At 48.6% G+C, this 20,404-nt stretch overlaps 1 protein-coding gene across 1 annotated transcript in view; it reads left to right on the plus strand.

Annotated features, from left to right (window-relative positions):
• The first annotated feature begins 853 nt into the window (after positions 1-853).
• The window catches only part of LOC143822545 (gamma-aminobutyric acid receptor subunit beta-4), a 67,176-nt gene continuing 47,625 nt past the window's right edge, over positions 854-20,404 (plus strand). The window contains exons 1-2 of the mRNA XM_077307827.1: positions 854-1,741; positions 5,466-5,554. Of these exons, the coding sequence (XP_077163942.1) occupies positions 1,647-1,741; positions 5,466-5,554 (184 nt within the window). The 5' untranslated portion in view covers positions 854-1,646. The remainder of the gene's footprint in view (positions 1,742-5,465; positions 5,555-20,404) is intronic.

Here is a 20,404-nt window from a genome sequence, read left to right on the forward strand (position 1 = left end):
AGGGATGCACAAAAAACTCCCCACCCCTCCAGTCCTTTCAGCTTTGTGGGCTTTGTGACAAATGTAAAGATAGCCACGGGATGATTCTGTTGGGTTTTTGCCTACCCATTTCCCAAAATGGAAACAGCCTTCCTTCCCCACCCCCTCCAGACAGATCTCTAAGGTAGGTCAGGCGTGACTAGCCCAAAGTCACCAAGTGAGCTTGAGGATTTGAACCCAGGTCCTCCAGTCCCAAACCGTCTTCCCTGCTTGGGACTGTCTCCATCTCCAGGCCAGCTGAGAAGAAGCCATAGGCTGTTTGAGGGCTTCGGGCCAGCTGATGGCTCAGCGCCGGCAAGAAAGCGCCATTCCTGGGACCTCATGACAAGCCCCCAAGCAGCCCAGCCCTGCGCTCCCGGATGGCCCCTCCTCTGGGGGTTCTGCTTCCCCAGGCAGGGAGGCCCAAGCTGACCCCCACCCACGCCCACCAGGTGCTGCCTCTTTCCCGCTCCCTTGGCGGGAGGGGGGGGGGGTGTCTCAGTGGTCCAAAACGCTGACCGAGGCGGCTCCGCTTCCGCACCCTGCAAACCTGGCACCGCCTTCGCGACTCCCACGTCAGACCCCGGGGCACCCCGGCAAGGGTTAATGTGCTCAGGTGTGACGTCAGAATGCCGGGGATTTGCCCGGGGATAGATTTGGGGGGAGTGGGGGGGACCGTTTGTCTCCCCTCCCCTCCAACTCCTCCCCCCCCCCGCTCTTGCGCCGAGTTTCCTTTCCTGGCCCGAAGAAGCGCGGCCGGGGGGGGGGGGGCTGGCTCTCCCTCGCGCCCTCGCGCCCTCGCCGCTCCTCCGTGGCTGGAGGCTCTCCGCCGCTGGCTTTCGGGCGCTCGTTCCCCCAGCGCCCCCAGCGCCCTCAGCGGCCCTGCCCCGGTCCCCTTCCGAAGGCAAGCGAGCCCCGAGCTAAAAATAGGGCCGGGGGAGCCAAGCGGGCAGAGCCGGGCGGCTCGGCGCCGGGAGTCCAAATCGTTCCGCCGGAGCGCTCCAAGCCCGGCCCCCCTCGCCCTCGCCCTCGCCCCCTCCTCCGCCACACACAGCGCCTCTCCGCCTCGCCTCGCCTCGCCTCGCCTGTCCCCCCGCCTCCTCCTCTCCCTCCTCCTCCGCCGCCGCCGCCTCCTCTCTGAAGGTGGCTCGCAGGAGCGAGGCAACATCTGCAGGGCTGGATGGCAGACTAGCCGGGGGCAGCGCCAAGGAGCCGCGCGGGGGCTCCGGGGGGACATCGGGGGCCCTCCTTTCCCTTTCTTTTCTCCTGCCCTCCCCCCGCCTCTCCCCCCGCCAGAAGAGCGGCTCGCACGTTTTGCTGAGTCCATTTGCGGGCGCTTGGTCCTCCCCCCCCCCCCCCCCCGTCGGGATTTTCTCCGCTGGCAGCGGGCGCCTGGTGGAGGAGGAGATGCTGGGCGCCAGAAGAAGCCGAGCCTCCCAGGAGCACTGAGCAGCGACGGGACGCCCCCCCCCCCATTTTTTTAAAAGCCTTTCATGTGATTTTTATTTTTATTTTTTTTTAACCACCCAGCCAACCAAGGACATTGCTGGCTGCTCCTGTGGGTGATTCCCAGCAGCCGCGGCGTCCTCCCCTCCTCCCCTCCCCACCAGACCTTCCTTTCCCCCTCCATGGTGTTGGTGGAAATGTGGAGATTTCAGGCAGACAGGCTGAGTGGATTCATCTCTGCTTGGGCAGCCCTTTGCCTCGCCTGCTGTGCCCAAAGGTAAGCCCGCTCCTTTCCCGGGTGCTCTCGGGGTGGCGGGTGCCCAGGCTTGGCTTCCCTGCTGTTGTCCTCTGGGGAGTGGGGCTAGGTAGCCGGGGAGGGGAGGGCTCATCTCAGTGCCTCTGCCGTGGATTCAGTCGCCGGTGGGGTCCGCTCGTGCCGTTTGGTGCTGGGGACAGGAGTCTGCCTCCCCAAGCGGCCACATGGAGCCCACCACACATCACTGCACATCCAGCCAGGCGGTGCGTGTGCGGCCACATCGCAAACGCCACACGATCCATGTTTCGGGGTTGGGGCAGTTGATATGTGCATGCAAATGGCATCATGGTGGCACCCGGGACATTTGCATAGCCAGACATGGATAGTGTCTCCGTACTCGGTTTGACCTGCGCATGCCAAGGAAGAGGTGCAGCACCTCTGTCTCAGCATCCGTCTATCGATGGCACACATTGTTGTGGACAGTGTGCAGAGCGGCCTTGGCCCAAGCCCCCTTGAGCTCCTGTAGCTCAATGGCCCGAGCAGGTTTGCATCTTCCTGTGATCCAGACATTTGCTGAGGACGTGTTATTCCTACCTGTGTGCCCCTGGTCACATGCACAGAGGTGCTTGGCAGAGATCGATAGACAGGAGGATATCCAGGGGCAAGGGAGACAGTCAGGTTCCAGGCACAGATCATTTCTGTATCCTGAAGCGACCTAAAGCCTTCAGGCACCTTGGTCTTGCCAAGGAGGGAGGTCGTTCTTCTGCTCCAGGCAGGGTGTGGTGAGCCAAAGGTAGTTTTGTTGTACAAACAGATCCTATTTGTGACCTCTTGCTTAGCAGTTATGTGACTCCCTCCTACAAAGTGAAGATAGTCCTCCCTCCAGGCCATCCTGAAACCCATAAAGCAGAGTTATTGCAAAGAGTTATTGCTCTATATAAGATCCCAGGTGAACTCTTCAAAATGTAGGCATTTTGCCATTGGAGGGGGGAGTATTCATTAGATCACTTCAGGCCAGACTTGAGACCACTCAGTCTGTCTCTCCAATACGAATCAGGTGTGTGCTAATGCCCTCATTTCGTAGCTGGACCTGGGGCCTGGTCTCGACCCGGCTTACTTTTCTGCGTATCCAGCTGATATCTGGAAATTAATCTCATCCAGATTAACTGAAGGCAAGATTTGGGAAGGGGGAGGGTAATCGTCCAAATCTACCTACTGTGGTTTTAGGATACAACAACATGCCTACCTATATGAAAAAGAGATCTCTGCGACATGGAAGCCTGCTATACAGGTAGCTGTCTCTCGGAGAACCATCTGTGCCTTCATGCAAGAATTAGTTGTATTGGCATTGGATAAAGAAGGGTATACATCTACCTGCACATCTGTAAGCTCTTTTTAACCAGAGTGCTTATACAAGCAAGGATTGGACGTGGAAGGAAGTAAGGAAGGAAGGAAGGAAGGAAGGAAGGAAGGAAGGAAGGAAGGAAGGAAGGAAGGAAGGAAGGAAGGTGCCCTACTCCATGGAGACTCAGCAGCAGCGGACACTTTGAGATGTTTTTATATGTACCTAGAACAGCTACCAACAACTCTCCCCAATGCCTGCATTAGCAATTTGGGTGCATCTTCTCTGAGATCCTAATCCTTGTTCCCCAGTTTGCATCCTTGCACACCTGCAGCACAGAGACTCTGCTGAGAGAGTAGCAACCCCCAGCTCCCACTGGTGCTGCACAGGATGCTTGGTTTGAGCTTCCCACAAGCGGGACTGCTCTGCAGTCACCAGATCTTAGCCAGGGTATTGTGGCCTCTGAAGCCAAGGATTGGCTAGTCCTGGTGGGGAGACAGAATTCCAGGGCCCGTTGGCTGAGAGGTCAGGCACTCGGCTGGCCCCCAATCCTACTGCCTCCCCCAAAAGTTCAGGCTGAGTACTATGCATGCCAAGCCAGGCCTCCTCTGAATCACACCTAGCTTATTTGCCCCCAGTCACAGAGGCGCCGGGTGCCATTCCCACAGAATTAGCTCCGGCTTGGTATGAGTCACACACAGTTAGGTGAGGGGACTGAATAGTCTTTTCTTGATCCACCTAAAGATCAGCATAGGCCCCAAGGCTGCCTGGATGGACAAAGATCAAGCAGTGCCAGAAGATGCCCAGACAAAAAGCAAACACCTGTGGGCCGCCCAAGATGTCTTCGCCTTTGGCTAAGAAAGCACTTCGCTCAGTGGCACGGCATCCCTAGGCAACCTTGCACAGAGCAAGGCTCAAGAAGCTATGGACAGTCCAGTCAGGTTTCTGAGCTCCCTCCTCCTCATTCACTACAGTGTTTTGCTTGCCTGCCTTCCCTCCCTCCCCCACCCTGGAGCATGTATACCAGGGGTAGTCAAACAGCGGCCCACCAGCTGGAAATTGTAGTCCATGGACATCTGGAGGGCCACTGTTTGACAACCCCTGATGTATACAGTCATACACACGCACACACACCTTGGGGTAGAAAGCGAAATCATCCTCTTCTAGGTGGAAATGAACAGGCTTAGGCAGAGACGGTATCCTCCACTGCCACATGGATACAAAGATGGAGGCTTGCCTCTCCTAGTAGTCTGCAAGGGCAATTTGCTTTCGGGAGCCAAGAACATTCAGGGGCTTAAGAGCCCTGCCTTGAAGTGGGAGGGGGAGAGATGGAAAACGTGTCTGTTTGCAGCGAGGTGCTAGCAACCTGGGGATGTTTTGGGTGTAAAAGGGAGGGGGTGTGGACTGGCGGAGGAAGGAGACTTGCGAACCGAATGCAGACGCTGTGTGTGTGATAGATCAGGCAGAGGCTGTTAACAGGGTGGCGGGTGTGTGCAGGAGGAGGAAGGATAGTGATGAGGGTTGGCATTGCTAGAAGACACGCGCGCGCGCACACACACAACATTGGGCATGGAGTGTGTGTAGGAAGGCGTACTGGGGACCACTGACAATATGCAGGAGCAGGATAAGGTTTACGGAAGCTCTCTGGGCTAGAGAAACTGGGTGCGGGAGATAATTAAAACCATGGGCCACGGAAGACTTCCAGGAGTCGTTCCTTCCAGCTGTGTTCCAGCTCTTCCTGTGCTGCTCATGTATGTCTCCGAGTTGAAAGACTATTAGGAGAGAACCACTGAATTGCCAAAATAACGTATGCATGAACAAGCTCGCCGTAGGAGGAAAGGCATGTGTATGTAGGAGAGATGGCAGGAGTGGGTGTGGATCTGAGGTTGCTCCCGGCCTCCTTGCAACAGCCCCAAATTCTTCCTTACTGGCTTACATGGATAGATGCATCCCTACTTTGCATCCTGATAAGGACCCAGGGCACTTTACAATATCATTTTTATCCTTAGAACATGTTATCCTCATGACAAGAATCTTGTGGGGTAGGTCAGGCTGAGAGGCCACAATTGGCCCAAGATCACCCAGCAAGCTTCCATGGCAGAGTAGGGATCTGAACCCGTGTCTCCTGGATCCTGGACCAACTCAGATCACTAGAGCACCCTGGCTCCACATGCACTGTGCCCTATTTATCACAGCAGGTCGGGCCCCTGGTGCCACCACCCGCTGGGCCAAATCCAATGGAGAGTGAAGCACTTTGTCTTGTTATTCTGCACCAGATTCTACCCTTTCTGAGATGCCAGGCAGGGAATGTGTCTGCAGTGGGATGATGGGCACTGTGCCACATGCTGCTTCTGATGGGGGCAGCAATGGTAACAAGACCTTGTGACTCTTCTTGTCTTTCAGCCCATCCACTGGGAACATTTCAGTGGTGAAAGGGATTGTGGACAAACTGCTGAAGGGGTACGATGTCCGCCTTCGGCCTGACTTTGGAGGTAGGCTTGTTCCTTATTTCTCATGGGCTGGGGGACGTGGCAGGGGGAACACTGAGGACTGTTTGCTTGTCATTCCTCAAAGAAGCTCGTGAGACATCTTTTGCAACTCTCCATTTGCTTCCCTGGTTTTCTTTGCTCCATCCTTTCTTTTGTCCTTCTTTCTCTCCCTCGCTGCGCCTTCTGGTTGGTAAACCTTGCCTTGTCTTTCCCCATACTCCCCCCCCACACTCCCTGTTTTCTGTGCTTGGCTCTGGCATGCAATCCAGCAGCCAGATGAACGATGCCAGATCAAATTCAGCATCCTTGCTAGTCTACTAAGGGCTGAGATGTTGGGGAGGGGGAGCAGCCATTGTCTGTCTGTAGCTGGCATTTCTGCAGCTGCTGCAATGGCCTCGTTCCTTGAAGATACATCTGAGCTCTGCTGTCCTCCTTGCAAAACACTGGACCTGTCCTGGCCCACAAGCATCTCCCCCCTGTGGTGTTTGGCATGCCAGCTTGCCTGGCAATGTGTTGGGCCATCCATCCATCCATGTCTCCTCTGGCTGAGCAACGAGTATCCATGGAGCTCTTGCTTGCGTTGTTGCTCTCTGGTGCTACTAATACAGGATGAAATATTCATTCAGGAGTAGCTGAGTGCTGGCCTGAGATGGTGGAGTCTGCTCAGCTCAAAAACGGGGAAACCCATGAACACCAGGAAACATCCCCCCCCCCCATAGGATGTTGGTTAATGCCAGTTTCGGACTTTGATGGCAGAACTGGGATTTTTTTTGCTGCTTGATAATGCTGCCCTTTGGCTCACCCGTTCTGATGGTGATCATCCTTAACACTGTTTCGCTCCCTTATATATTTGGGAAACAGCCTCCTGGGAGGAGACTGCCTGGGGCCCTGTCCATCCAGGTCCACCCTGATTGGCCCTCCCCCTCCAGCTCCCTCCCTCCCTCCTTGCTTGCTAGAAGCCTTGTGGCTGCGGCCTATATTGTCGCCCATGAAGAGAGAGGCAGCGACAGGGCTTTGCGGCCCGCAGGTACACTCCTGCTCTGAGGGAGCCCATTTTTCAAATGGGCTTTGATACTAGTATTTTCATAAATTTGTATTGCATGTATCTTGTGCTTCCTCTTTGGATTTTTGCTTTGTGTGATACCCACAATGCCCCACCTTTTGGAAGGGCGCCTTCTCGCCGACAATCAGGGGGTTCCTGGCTGCCATTTCCTGCCTTTGAGCACACTTTGGCATGTGCACTTCTGGAGTGGCAAAGCATTACAAGCCCTCCGGAAGACTTTGGCAGAGCCCTCCTTTGTCAAGACCTCAAGAGCTCAAAAAGTCAGAGGTCAACAGCATGGCAGTAATTGGAAGTTCTGCCGTTTAACACCTCGCTCCTGCCCTGTGCGCCCTCATTGGCAGTGCTTTGGGAAGTTGAAGTAGAGTAGACAACTCTGGGGTTGTGAGAAGGCTGCATAATGTGTGTGTGTGTGGGGGGGTGTGGGGGGAAAGTCAAGACAGGCTATTCAGAGTGGTGCATTTTTTGAATGAAATCCAGCAGGAGCCAGTGATAAAGCTTCTTCGAGCACAATGTTGCCAGGGCTTGATTTAAATTGATTTAAATATTTATATCCTGCCTTTCCATTGTAACCCCCAGGGCATCTGACCATCATTAAATAAAATACAACAGATTAAATCATAGCATATCAAAAGAAACCAGTTAAAAAAAAAAACCAGTAGCAGTAAAATGAGAATCTGGACAGATATTCATCCTGCAGTTTTCCCCCTGCCGTGCACTGGTGCCAGACCTGCCACTAAGGAAGCTGTTCTGTAAACGGGCCCAATCCATGATTGCTGTTTACTTGGCCACTGAAGGCAGGGCAATCTTAAACACAATTATAAGGGACAAGGAAGTCTTTCCAGTGCCTTCAAGTGGGTAGTCCTGTTGGTCTGAAGTAGCACAACAAAAATTGAGTCCAGGGGCACCTTTAAGACCCACAAAGATTTATTCGAGGTCTGAGCTTTCGTGCGCAGGCACACTTCCTCAGACAAAATGGAACAAGGATCATGAGAGTACAGATATATAGAAAAGGTAAATCCTTGGCAAATTAGTAAACTGTGTCATAGTATCCAAATTATGCCGGATTATGCCACAGGATAATTCTTTGCTAAAACAGCTAATCAGTCCTCTTGAGGTCAGTTGTATTTCACAAAAACATTGGGGAAATAAAACTGTCCATATATTAGTAATAATAGCAGGCACTTTTCCAGTTGTGAAAAGAAATTTCTTTCTTTAGGTAGTTTCCCAGTAGTTAAAAGTAGTTAAAGTAGTTTCTCAGTTTTCCTAACTGGGAAAGTGTCAGCTATTAATTTCTCCAATGTTTTTGTGTACTACAATTGAACTCAAAAGGACTGATTAGCTGTTTTAGCAACAAATTATCATATGCCTTAATATGGCATAATTTGGATATTATGACACAGTTTACTAGTTTGCCACTGATTTACCTTTTCTATATATCTGTACTTTTCATGATCCTTGTTCCATTTTGCCTGAGGAAAGCTCACACCTTTAATAAAAATGTGTTTATCTTAAAGGTGCTATTGGACTCAATTTTTGTTTTCTAGTACCTTGTCTCCCAGACCATTGAATGCCTAGAAAGTCAAAACCAGAGCTTTCAATTGTGTCTAAAATGCTACCCACTGAAGATATTTTAACGCCAGGGAGATAGAATCAGATTATCAATCCAGATTTGCCAATCTAGTGGCTGTGTTCTGAAACAACTGAAATTTTCTTGTCTTCGAAAGCATATCCATATAGATTGCACGGAAGTAATCTAGCCTGGATTTTATTAGACCATGGATAACTGTCTGTTATGGGAGGGGGGGTGTCATCTGTTATATCAGCCTCCCCTGGAAAGTGCTCAATGCCAGGTATCTTCTGCATATTGAATATAAGGTCCTGACCTAATAGCATCCCCCAGATCCTTGGATGGGGGGAAATGCAACCACACCCAAAATAAATTGACCACTATAATTCTGGTTGGCTGGCAGGGGGGGGGGTGTTGGTCTGAGCTGAGGTTTATTTCATGAACCTTCAGCCAGCACAATACTGATTCCAGACATCAGCTCCAAAGGATAAATTTTCCACCAGCATTCTGATAGCCGATGGGGGGGGGGGGATGGGCAATTGGCCATCATTATTCAAAAGCATCAGTTCCAAAGAAGAGAGCAAAAGTCCCCAGTCTTCCTACTGGAGCTTCTCCGCTAGGGATGGGAGGACCACCAGAGTACAGCACCTCTCACCTCTAGTCAAGAAAGGAGGAGAAAACAATTAATGGTACTGAAGAGTCCAAATGCTGGGAATGCACAATCTGCACATGTGGCCCATACCTAATGAGTCATTGACCCCCTCCCCCTCAACTTTGCAGGTGAAGCTGTAATGGGAAGCCCTGTGGGTGAAGTGGAGTCCTAGGCATTGGTGTTTAAATGCAAGAGGGGTTGCATTGGAGAGGCTAAAAATGCTGCAGCTTGCACAGCATGTCGGCTGCTTGCCAGCCAAAGTTTAAAATGACTGTCAGACTGCTATGTGTGACAGCCAGTTTGGGGTAGAGGTGAAGAGTGGCAGCTCTCATCTGGAGAACCAGGTTCGATTCCCCACTCTTCCATGTGCGGCCAGTTGGGTGACTTTGGGCCAGTCACAGTTTTCTTAGGTCTTTCTCAACTTCATCTCCCTCACTGGGTGTCCATAAGTGGGGAAAGGAAGGGCAGGTGAGTGTAAGCCACTCTGAGACTCCTTCGGGTGGTGTCTTCTATATAGACTTCTTTGAACTGAGCCAACAGACTGTCTGAAGCCACATGCATGGATCCAGTCCCAGTTTCCTAATGCAGAACTGCAGAGGTGAGAGCAAAGCAGCAGAGCTCAACACACCAAAGAGCCTTGGGAGCATTCCATGGTGATGCCTGCTGTCCCAGGGACCAATAGCCTTTAACAAGTTCTTGCTCTGACAGCAGTTGCAAAGCCTCTCCGGTGCCTTTTCTTTTTGGTAAGTGAGGCCGCAGGCTAAAGAAGACTGCAGAGAGCTGGTCTGTCCCCTTTACAAGACTGTGTGAGGCTCCAAGGATGTTGTAGGCAGCTCAGGACACGACTTGTGCGTTGCCCAAAGGAAAGGAGCAATATAATGCATGGGAGTATAAAGCATGGGATGTCTGTAGAGCCTGGAGTGGATCGGGCAAAGGAAGGGCATCTGTAGCAGATCAGCAAATGGGTTCCCCAAGGACTGCACAGCATTCCAGCCTTAAGGAAAGCAAGGCTTCCGTGCTCAAGGTATTTGACAGGCTTCAGTAGCCTCACATCCTTCCTCTTCCAACACATCTCCTTCCCCTTTAGGCTCCCTGAATTGGCTAACCTGCCCATCCAGGCTTGGGGTGGGGGGAGGGAGGAAAAGAGGAAAGAGAGCTCCAACTAATTCCAAAAGGAGGGCAGGCCTGTTGGGGATTGCAGTTCACTTTTTAATTTGGAGATGCTTTGTTAGCTTCGGGCATAGCTGAGTGGCTGAGAAGCACCAGCCATTTCCCTGGAAGCCCTTAAGCTGATGAGTGGGCTGGATCCCAGGGACACCTGGCACACCCCAACTAGCATCTTCCCCACCCACATTTTGTCCAGGATTTAAAAGCTCTATTAATTCTTTCCCTCCTTTCCCCTTCTGTCTAAGGTGACCAGATTCTAACATTGGTAAAGCGGGACACCATTGACCAGGGGGGGGGGGGGTTCTTGATTAAAAATTTGGTCTATATGGAGCAACAAATATTTTCATAGAATGCATAGAACACAAAAATTGGTATTGTAATATATTTTTTAAAATTTCAACATAAGTACAATTTGCCAAGAGCCTCTTGTGGCGCAGAGAAATGCAGTCTGAATCTCTGCCCATGAGGCTGGAAGTTCAATCCCAGCAGCTGGCTCAATGTTGACTCAGCCTTCCATCCTTCCAAGGTAGTACCCAGCTTGCTGGGGGGTAAACGGTAATGACTGGGGAAGGCACTGGCAAACCACCCCATATTGAGTCTGCCATGAAAACGCTAGAGGGCGTCACCCCAAGGGTCAGACATGACTCGGTGCTTGCACAGGGGATACCTTTACCTTTACCTTACAATTTGCCAAAAGTGGGACAATCTGGTCACCTTACTTCTGTCTCTTGGCATGACCCCCCCCTTTGTTTTTAAATAAGAAAGGGAAAACAATGAGGTAAGGAAGGGGTCTCCAAAGCAAATTATGAACAGAAAGCGGAGGTGTTTGTCACATGGATTGGTGGGGAAGACAAGGAGTGAGGAAGGAAGTTCCCCTGCTGTATTCTGTGGGAGGGAGTTCCCCACTTTATGCTGCAACACATCAGGCTTTCAGTGTAGGCTTTCAAACCTCCAGGTGGGGCTAGGATCTCCTGGTATTACAACTAATGTCCAGATGACAGAGAGAGGTTGCTGCAGAGAAAATGGCTGCTATGGAGGGTGGACCCTGTGGTTTTATACCCCACTGAGGTCCCACCTCTCTCCAAACCCCACCCCCCCAAATCTCCAGGAATTGCCCAATACAGAGTTAGCATCCCCATGTCAATGTAACTCTCACAGGGCTTTCCAAATGATTTAGAGCATGTCCTCAGGAAGTAGAGGAGGAATTGCAGGATTTGAAAAGAATGGTGGGTTCTGAAGTTGCCTGCTATTTGCCCTGTTTGCCAGTGGGGTATAGTGGTGGGAGAGCCAGTTTACATTCCCCCTCTCCACCATGGATGCCCGCTGGGTGACCTTGGGTCAGTCACTCTTTCTCAGCATCATTTTCCTAACAAGATGGTTTTGCGTTCAGTGTCACCTTTGAGACCAGCAAAGTTTTATTCAAGGTACGAGCATTTGAGTGCACGCACACATCCTCAGATACAATGTCATGGAATGGAAGTAATCAGCTTATACTTATAGGCAAAGTGTGAGTGTAAATTAACACACAGCATGATGAAAATGGTTAACAGATTCCAGAGATAAATAGGAAACGGATTGTTGTTGTGAGCAAAAAGTAGAGGAAGGGTGAACAATGTTGTAAGCCCCTTTGAGTTTCCGCTGGGATGAAAAGTGGGGTATAAAGATATTAAGTGAGGTATGATACAGGTACTGATGAAGGTAGCTTTAAGTCTGTCCTAAGGCTATTTCAGTTTAAGAAAATGGAATGGGACAGGGAGTCTTAAACTCATGGTCTCCTCGAGCTATGAGCCCTGTCTGAATTGGGACAATGGGCACCTGCTCTGTAGAGTAAAAAGATTTGGGGAACTTTTGTTTGTTTGTTTGTTTGTTTGTTATTGGACTTATATGACCGCTGCTCTCAAAGAACTGGTTTGCGGTGATTTACATTTTCACAATACAGATCCATAATATAATAAACATTAACCCATCTCCATTAAACCCCCAATTACCCAATATTTTCTAAAACTCATTCACAATTTATGGCGATATATAATTTGGTAAAAAAGATGTATCCCACACAGGCCCGCTGGGTGGTGCAAAATGGGCAAATGAGTAGTTGGGCATTCTGTACCAGCTGTAACTTCCAGATCAAGGACAAAGGTAGGTCCGTGTAGAGTCTAGAGAGAAGTCTAGCCTAGAAGTGATTGTTGCATGGATCACAATGGCCAGTTATTCCGGAGGCAGGTAGGGCGCTAGTAGCTGTGCTTGGCCCAGATGGAAAAACACCGTCTGGGTTACCTTGGTGACCTGGGCATCCAGGATCACTCCCAGATTCCTGGCTTGGGGCACAGGTGACAATTGTACCTCATCCAAGCAGGGAAGATGCGCTTCCTGCTCCCGCCCCCTTCGACCCAGCCAAAGGACCTCTGTCTTGGAGGTGTTGAGTTTCAGGCGACTCTTCCTGATCCATCCTGATTTCCTCTGAAAATCAGTTGTAATTCAAGCCTCACCTGGAAGTTAGCAATCCTAGTTCTCAAACATTACCATAGTGCTTTTCCAAGCACAGCTCTTCATTTACCCAGTACTAATTAGGAGGGCAGAGTCTAAGCAAAAGACGACACTGCACACGGGAGACAAGGCCAATTTTGCCTTTCTTGTCATTCTCAAACCGACAGCAGGTGTTTCTGGGCCAACTCACTCTCTGTAGCACCTGCACAAGCCCTCCTGGGGGAGAATCTAGAGGTGAGCCAGGCTCTGACCCAAGAAGGGAACCAGACAGGTATGCTTAGCCTGAAGTTTTGCTGCTCAACAGCTTCGGTTTTTCCTTGATTAACTAGACAGGTTGGTTTCTAGAGGAAGTGACAGAGAAGCCCAAACCCCTGGAGAGGTATCAGGGCAGAAAGACAGGCATATACTCAAGCTCTGGACTTTGTATAAAATAGGAATGCCAGCCTCCGAGTGAGATCTAGGGATCCCCTGGAATTACAACTCATCTCCAGATTAAAGAGACCACTTCCTCAGGATAAAATGGACACTTTGGAGGGTGAACTCTGCGACATTGTACCCCACTAAGGTCTCCATTTCCAAATGTCCATGTGTTTTCTAATCTGAATCTGGCAGCCCAACTCCTCTATTCACCTGATAATCAGGGGTATGGGGACTGGCAAACCTTGTAGGAGAACTAGGGTAATTTAGCCCTTCCCCACCATACATACACACACACACACTCACACACACCGTGTAAAGAATGGAGAAGATATCTACATATATGAACAGAACAGAAGAATGCACAGAAGAGCAGTGATTGCATTTGCAACGCTGAGCGATCATACCTGTCCGAGGGGAACTTGCTATTCTCATATTTATTTACATATTCATTTAGCAAGTGTATACGCTGCCTCTCCGGAGAACCTGCTTGAGGCAGCTGACATGATAAAATGATAAAACTGCATAAAATTCATTAAAATTAACAAACAATTCAAACCTTAGCCATTAAAAGTCCTAATCAGAGCATAAAACCACCATAAAACATTTAGCAATCTGAAATGGTTCTTGTAAAATAGAATTTAGGCTAGAAGCAGATAATCAAAACAATTTTAAAAAGTCAACACCTTCATTAAAAGCCTGGGTGCAAAGAAGGGCTTTGGCCTGGCACCTAAAAGAGAGACTGTGTACGTGGGGGGGGGGGAGGTATGTGTGCAAGCAAACGTCTAGGAGGAGGGCAGTCCACAAGCAAGGAGCCATCACTGACAGTCCTGGATCTGGTAGTCTCGTTTCTACTGGCGGGAGGAAGATCTTAACTTTCAGGCAAGGCAACGTGAGACACAATGTCTTTGAAAAGAATGTTAGAAAGAAGAAGCACAACAATTTTTGCTGGGCGCAAAGGCAGGACCAGAAATTTAGGGTTTGAACTGCTCAGAAGCTGTTTTAGGAACATCGATACAGACCCACAAAAGAGCAAATAGCCCAGGGAGGCTGTGGAGTCTCTTCCTCATAGGCTGCTGAGAAAAAGAAAAAAAACACAGAATTCAGCCAGGCGTGTCCGAAGAAAAAATACTGTTCCCTCATGGCAGGGGGAGTTTGGCCCCCACTCCTAGGATTGCTTATTCCAAGCTGGAAGCATCCTGAAAATTCTGGGGTTGAATGTGGGAAGAGGAGAGATCTGGGAGAAGGGTATGATGCCACCCTACACGGTGGTCCAAAGGAAATGATCTCTGGAGATTAGTTGTAATTCTGAGAGTTCTCGATAGTCCTTGGACCTCTGTGACAGTGACTTGAGTCCATTATCTTTCTTGTGGGAAGTAAGGGAATCATGACTGAAACAGAAACTGGCCGATCCCACAGCCACAGGGTGGGTGTGGAGACCTGATGCTAACCATTAAGTCTCCCAGCTATCACACTCATCAACAAATACTGGGGAAATCTTGAGGCCTTTTGGTGTGAGCTAAAGACTGGAGCGGGGAGAGGTGCAGAGAGACAGAGAAAGATTTCCTCAGCCACCAGACTGAACCTGGCATTCGTTGCCTCAGACATTTCCATCCCTGCTTAGAATTCCAGCCCTTTAAATAAACTAGCAATACAGTTAAGGGGCAGAAACACAACAGGAGCTGCAGAGAACAATTTGAATCAGAGAGCTTTTCTCTCACAGAATCCTCCAGCTTCTGGGCAACCTGAGAATACATTGCTGTCCCGGAGTTAGTCAGATTCATCCGGTACTCCACCCTTTAAAACATGCAGCTCCTTAGGCTACTGTGCATCCTTAAACCACTCAGGATTAAGAATTTCATGGCGGCTCCGTAGGCTGCGAGCTTTGGATAACAGCCCTGCAATTCTGTCAGCAAGGAGAGATTGCTCTTTGGATGTGAAGTGCTCATATATAGATGCATGACTTGATCCTGCCTTCTAGCAGAAATTTAGCTGGATGGCTGATATTCTAGATTTTACTTTTTTTTTTTTTTTTACTTGGAAGTAAAATGAGGGGTGTGGTAATTTGCCAGGATCCTCCTCAGTCTGGACTGGTAGCCATTAGCTCCTTTATTTACTACTTTTCCTCCTTCGCAATTTCACATCCTGCGGTGGAGAGGGGTATGGTTCTGGTGGTGTCTGTTTAAGTCAGGGGTAGTCAAACTGCGGCCCTCCAGATGTCCATGGACTACAATTCCCAGGAGCCCCTGCCAGCATTTGCTGGCAGGGGCTCCTGGGAATTGTAGTCCATGGACATCTGGAGGGCCGCAGTTTGACTACCCCTGGTTTAAGTGGTAGAAGGGGAGGGGACTCTGAGACCCTCCTGTGCCATTTTATAGAGTGGGGCTTGATAGGATAGTATTCTGTAGCTGTGGGTCAATGAGAGAAGCCTGCCAAGTCTGAATTTACAAAGAACAGTGCATCATGAAGCCTCTCCAGATTCCCGGCTTAATGGCAGGTCTCCTCTGACTGAAAACAAATCTGAAACCCAGCCATGACAACACGTGCTAATGCGGAACTATAAACAAATGTCGACTGCAACGTGCGATTTCTTCATTAAAATTTCAAAAAGGAGAGGAAATACCTCCATGGGGTTCCTTTGATAAATAAGTTGTGTCAACGATTTTTTTGCTTGTTTTATTTTTGGTTGATGTGGTTACAAATACTTCAGTGATTTTTTTTATGCTGTCTTGCACTGGATATGCAAAGAAGGCAAGCACGTTAACCCATTCGATGAACTGGGCTCAGTATGCTCTGTTGAGCTAGACAAGGTGATTTCGGAAATCACAGATCTGGAGGGGAAAGTCCTGGGCCAAGGATGCCTCTGCCTTGCTGGCATAACACATTGGCTGCCTAAGATAGGGCCTGGGTCCCAGAATTGATTCCATCGGATGTACTGTAAACATACCACAGGGTACTGAGATGACAATATGGAAAGAAGGGGTATAGTTATCACAACCTTTGGAACATTCTGTTACATCATATCACATTGGTATCTCCCATGACACAGTAGATTAAGAGATGTGATTAAGAGAAGCAAACAACGATTCCCTCTGCCACACCCAGCGTTCAACACACTACAATGGTTATTTATTATCTATTTTTATTTTCTTAGAATCATAGAGCTGGGAGGGGCCTCCAAGGTCATCTAGTCCAACCCCCTGCAGAATGCATTCTTCATTTATACCCCATGCTTCTCCTCAATGGGGACCCAAAGTAGTTGGCATCACTCTTCTCTCATACATTGTATCCTCTATGTGCGGGAGGTTAGGCTGAGAATGTGATTGGACCAAGACTTCTATGACACAGCAGGATTTTGGAACCGGGTCACCCAGACCTAGTTTAACAATGAAACTACTATACATATGGCTCTGTCCAAGTTCTGAAGTATGCTGGTTCTGCACTTACTTTGTTTATTCCATTGTGGATCCTGCTGAATTCAGATCGATTTGAACTCGGGTCTTCCTCTATCCCCCCCCCCCATTGAAACAAAAGTGTTCTGCACGTGATTGGGGAAGCTCAGAAGGGGGGGGGAGCCAAGCCAAATGCAGCAGGAGCCTCTTTCTTTTCTTGAACAAGGGGGGAAGAAGAGAATTGGAGACAGCAGAGGCGGGGGGAGGGAAACCAAGAGGCAAATCTCTGCTGAGAGAATTTAAGGCTTCTGGAGTGCAGTCACTTTAAAGAAAGCCTTGCAACCGGGAACCAGGAAGACTTTGAACTGACACCGTGGCCAATCATTGAAGACTTCTTTGCTACAGCCTCGTGACAGCAAGTTAATTTGTAAAAAGCAGAGATCTGCACATTTACTCATGGTGGTTGTTTAAATATCGAGGCTTATATCCGCTCCAGGATATCACGGGGAAAAAGTAGGATCACCATGACTCAATCATACATGTTGCAGAGGGGAAATCTAAAGCACCCAAAATCAAAATTCAAATCAAATTCAGTGTAGATGGCAGGGATTCATTCAAACTAGGACTGGGTAAAAAGCCCCATGTAGACTATACCCTAGTGAAGCTTCAAATCAGGCTGTTACCCCCTCCTCTGAATTACGCAGAACCAAACTGAATTCTTAAACACAAATCCACACCAATACTTTGTACAAAATAAGAACTTCATGAGGATCTTTTGAGGGTTATAAAACAGCCCCCCTCTTTTCAACCATACAAAGGCAGGTGAAAAATATAATGTTTTCCAGAGGAGGAGAAGAGACAATTCAGAAGGGGGGATGGATTCTTGGACTGGTAAATTATCTTGTCTCTTTTTTTTCCACCTCAAGTGCAAACTTGCTTTTCTCAGCTAAAGACAAAATAAAATCTAATTTTATTAAGCTATAGACTAGTAGTAGATTTCTATAAACTTGTGTTTCAAATGATGTCTGGAATATTTTTCAGCCAGAACTGTATGACTAGTGCAGGTTGTGCTCCAAATATTCTTTGAGTATTCTGAGTTCGAGGAAATGTTCTGCAAAAGGTATAGGCCCTAACTGAATTATTTGATCAAATGAGGTTCTTCTTGAATATGAAAAGAAGAACAAAAGTAGAAGAGCTGATTTTGTATACCCTGATTTTCACTACCCAAAGGAGTCCCAATGCAACTCACAAACACTTTTCCTCTGCCCACAAAAGACACCCTGTGAGGGAGGTGAAGCTCAGAGAGATCTGAGAGAACTGTGACTGTCCCTAGGACACCCAGCTGGCTGCATGTGAAGGAATGGAGCATTGAACCCAGTTCTCCAGATTTGAGTGTGCCACTTGTAATCACTACACCAAGTTGGTTCTCATGGACCCATTATGCACGGGGGTTTTAGCGCACATTCGGGGTGGAATGGCGGCGACTAAAATCACGGATAACGCACGGAGCCGGCTGCAACCGGCTGCAGCTTCGATGCATGCCGCCGAAAAAGCCGCGTCAGTGAAACGTGGAAGAAAGCGCAGCTTCCGGGTGAGCGGGGCGCAACCAGAAGCGGCGCCCGGATCGGCGCGTGCATAATCGGTTACTCTGGGTTTTGCCGCCGTCGCGCCCCGCCCCTTGTATAACCGGTATGCGTCGCGTCTTCCCCCTCCGCCTTTTCCATGTGACCCGAAATCGCCGTTTCGGCGGCCGTGCATAATGGGCCATGGTGAAGACTTGTCTCACTAGAGTAAACCCAAGTGTATGATGGTCAGCCTTCTGTCTCCACCAACAACTGCAAACCAAGACCGGAGGCATTTGCATAAGTAGGGCAAGTCAACATAGCTCTTCCCCCTTGCCTAACCCCCCAACATCTCCCACTCTGAGACACACTGCCTCTGATCATGGAGGCACCAGCGAACTGTCATCTCAAATAACTATTGTTAGAATTGTACTCCATGAACTTGTCTAATCCTCTTAAAACCCATCTCTGGTAATGGCCATCACCCCATAGCTGAGGGTTCTATAAGCAAATGTATGAAGGAGTATTGTATTTTTATCAGAATGGAGCTTTGGGGGAATCTCAGTTCTTAGTACTGGGAGAAAGGAATGTCTGAGACTGTTGCAGATATGCATAGTTTTTAAAAATTTATATTTCCCCTCTACCCTCCCAGCTATCTTTTCTTCTAAACTAAAAAATCTGAAGCATGTTAGATTTTTCTTGTAGGAAAGTGCTGTAAGACTTTGATCCCATTAAACAGCATGGGACTTACTTCTGAGTAAATACAGTTAGAATCCATCTATGTGATGCCCTTCTGTCATTTTCGAGCTGCAGTATAGCTTTCTGTAAATGGGATACCCAGAATTGGCTGTATTTCTATAATGGCAATCATTCTGGGTGTGTCCCCCCCCCCCACATGCTAGGAGAGATGAAAAAGAAAAATACCTGAAATGAGCTAAAATTATATTTTCTATTCCTGCAATGCCAGTTGATGTAGAATGAATTTCTGTCCCTGCACATTATCTCCGTCCACTCAGTTGTCAGATATGATTGACATCATTCTGGATGATGTGGCATGAGTGCATTCAAATGGCATGTTTTTTTTTAAGTCTTAAATATTCATTTTATAGGAGCTGCGGTGCAGCTGTAATGAGTTTCATATTATTAATAATTCCATATAAAATGCATCTGAATCCATTCAAAGCTGTTGAATCAGCGACCAGACTCTTATTTCAAAGTTAATGTCTGAACCAAAACTGAACTGGAGAGCGTTCTTTAAAAAATGCTAATGAACATGAAGCAGGAATGCTGCTGACATTTGTAATAATTTGACTCTGCTCTCAAGACAGTCAGGCAAGTGACATCAAGGCTGATCAGTTTACTGTTAAGGACCCCAGATCCACCTACTTGGATTGTGGTTTGTCAGGAAGAAGGGGACATCTGCTTGCTCAGCCAGGTTTATTCCTCCAGGCCAACTCAAGGGTCAGAGATGGTCATGGCACCACAAACCACATACAAATCATAGAAGAAGAAGAAGAAGAAGAGTTGGTTCTTATATGCCGCTTTTCCCTACCCGAAGGAGGCTCAAAGTGGCTTACAGTCGCCTTCCCATTCCTCTCCCCACAACAGACACCCTGTGGGGTGGGTGAGGCTGAGAGAGCCCTGATATCACTGCTCGGTCAGAACAGTTTTATCAGTGCCGTGGCGAGCCCAAGGTCACCCAGCTGGTTGCATGTGGGGGAGCGCAGAATCGAACCTGGCATGCCAGATTAGAAGTCCGCACTCCTAACCACTACACCAAACTGGCTCTCAGAGTTGGAAGGGGCCATACAGGCCATCTAGCCCAACCCCTGCTCAGTGCAGGATCAACCTAAAAATTCAGCCTAAGATTCCCTGTCAACAAGTCACTGGATGGTCTTGCTCTCAACCATTACAATATGGAGGGTAATAATATACGCCTATCTTCAAGAACAGGGAGGGGAGGTGACATGGTCCAGCCAAATCCTCTCAGATTTCAGAAGCAAAGCAGGATTAGTACCTGGAAGCGAGACCACCAAGGAGGACCTCTGAAGAGCAAGAGAACTACCTCAGCTTGCCTTGAAAACCCTTTGTTGAAGTTACTATAAATTAGATGCAGCTTGACAGCACTTTACATGCGCACCCACAGACATTCCAGAGTCACAATGTGTGTGCAGCACTTTGAGTGTGGGAAAGCGCTATACAAATGCTAAGAATGAATATTAGCATTTAATGGCGTATCATAGACTGAATGACTTTTCTTGACATGTCTTAATCTAATGTGGTTTGGAGGGTTGCTGCAGATGGTTTGCTTTTGATTACATTCATTTGGACTATTTCTGTGATTTCTTTATATGGATGAAATTAAATATGATTTTTTAAAAAAATGTTGTTGCTTTGCGTATTTGCTCAGTATAAAAGCGATCTGCGCATAAATCAATAAATGAATACAGTTTACATAATGCATTTACATAATGCAACAGGGTATATATTGGACAATGGGAGATGGATTGTTGTTGCAGCAATTCCAAGGGATTCTCAGGTCTCAC

The sequence above is a fragment of the Paroedura picta genome, chromosome 13, assembly GCF_049243985.1.
Source record: "Paroedura picta isolate Pp20150507F chromosome 13, Ppicta_v3.0, whole genome shotgun sequence".
Classification (NCBI taxonomy): Eukaryota; Metazoa; Chordata; class Lepidosauria; order Squamata; family Gekkonidae; genus Paroedura; species Paroedura picta.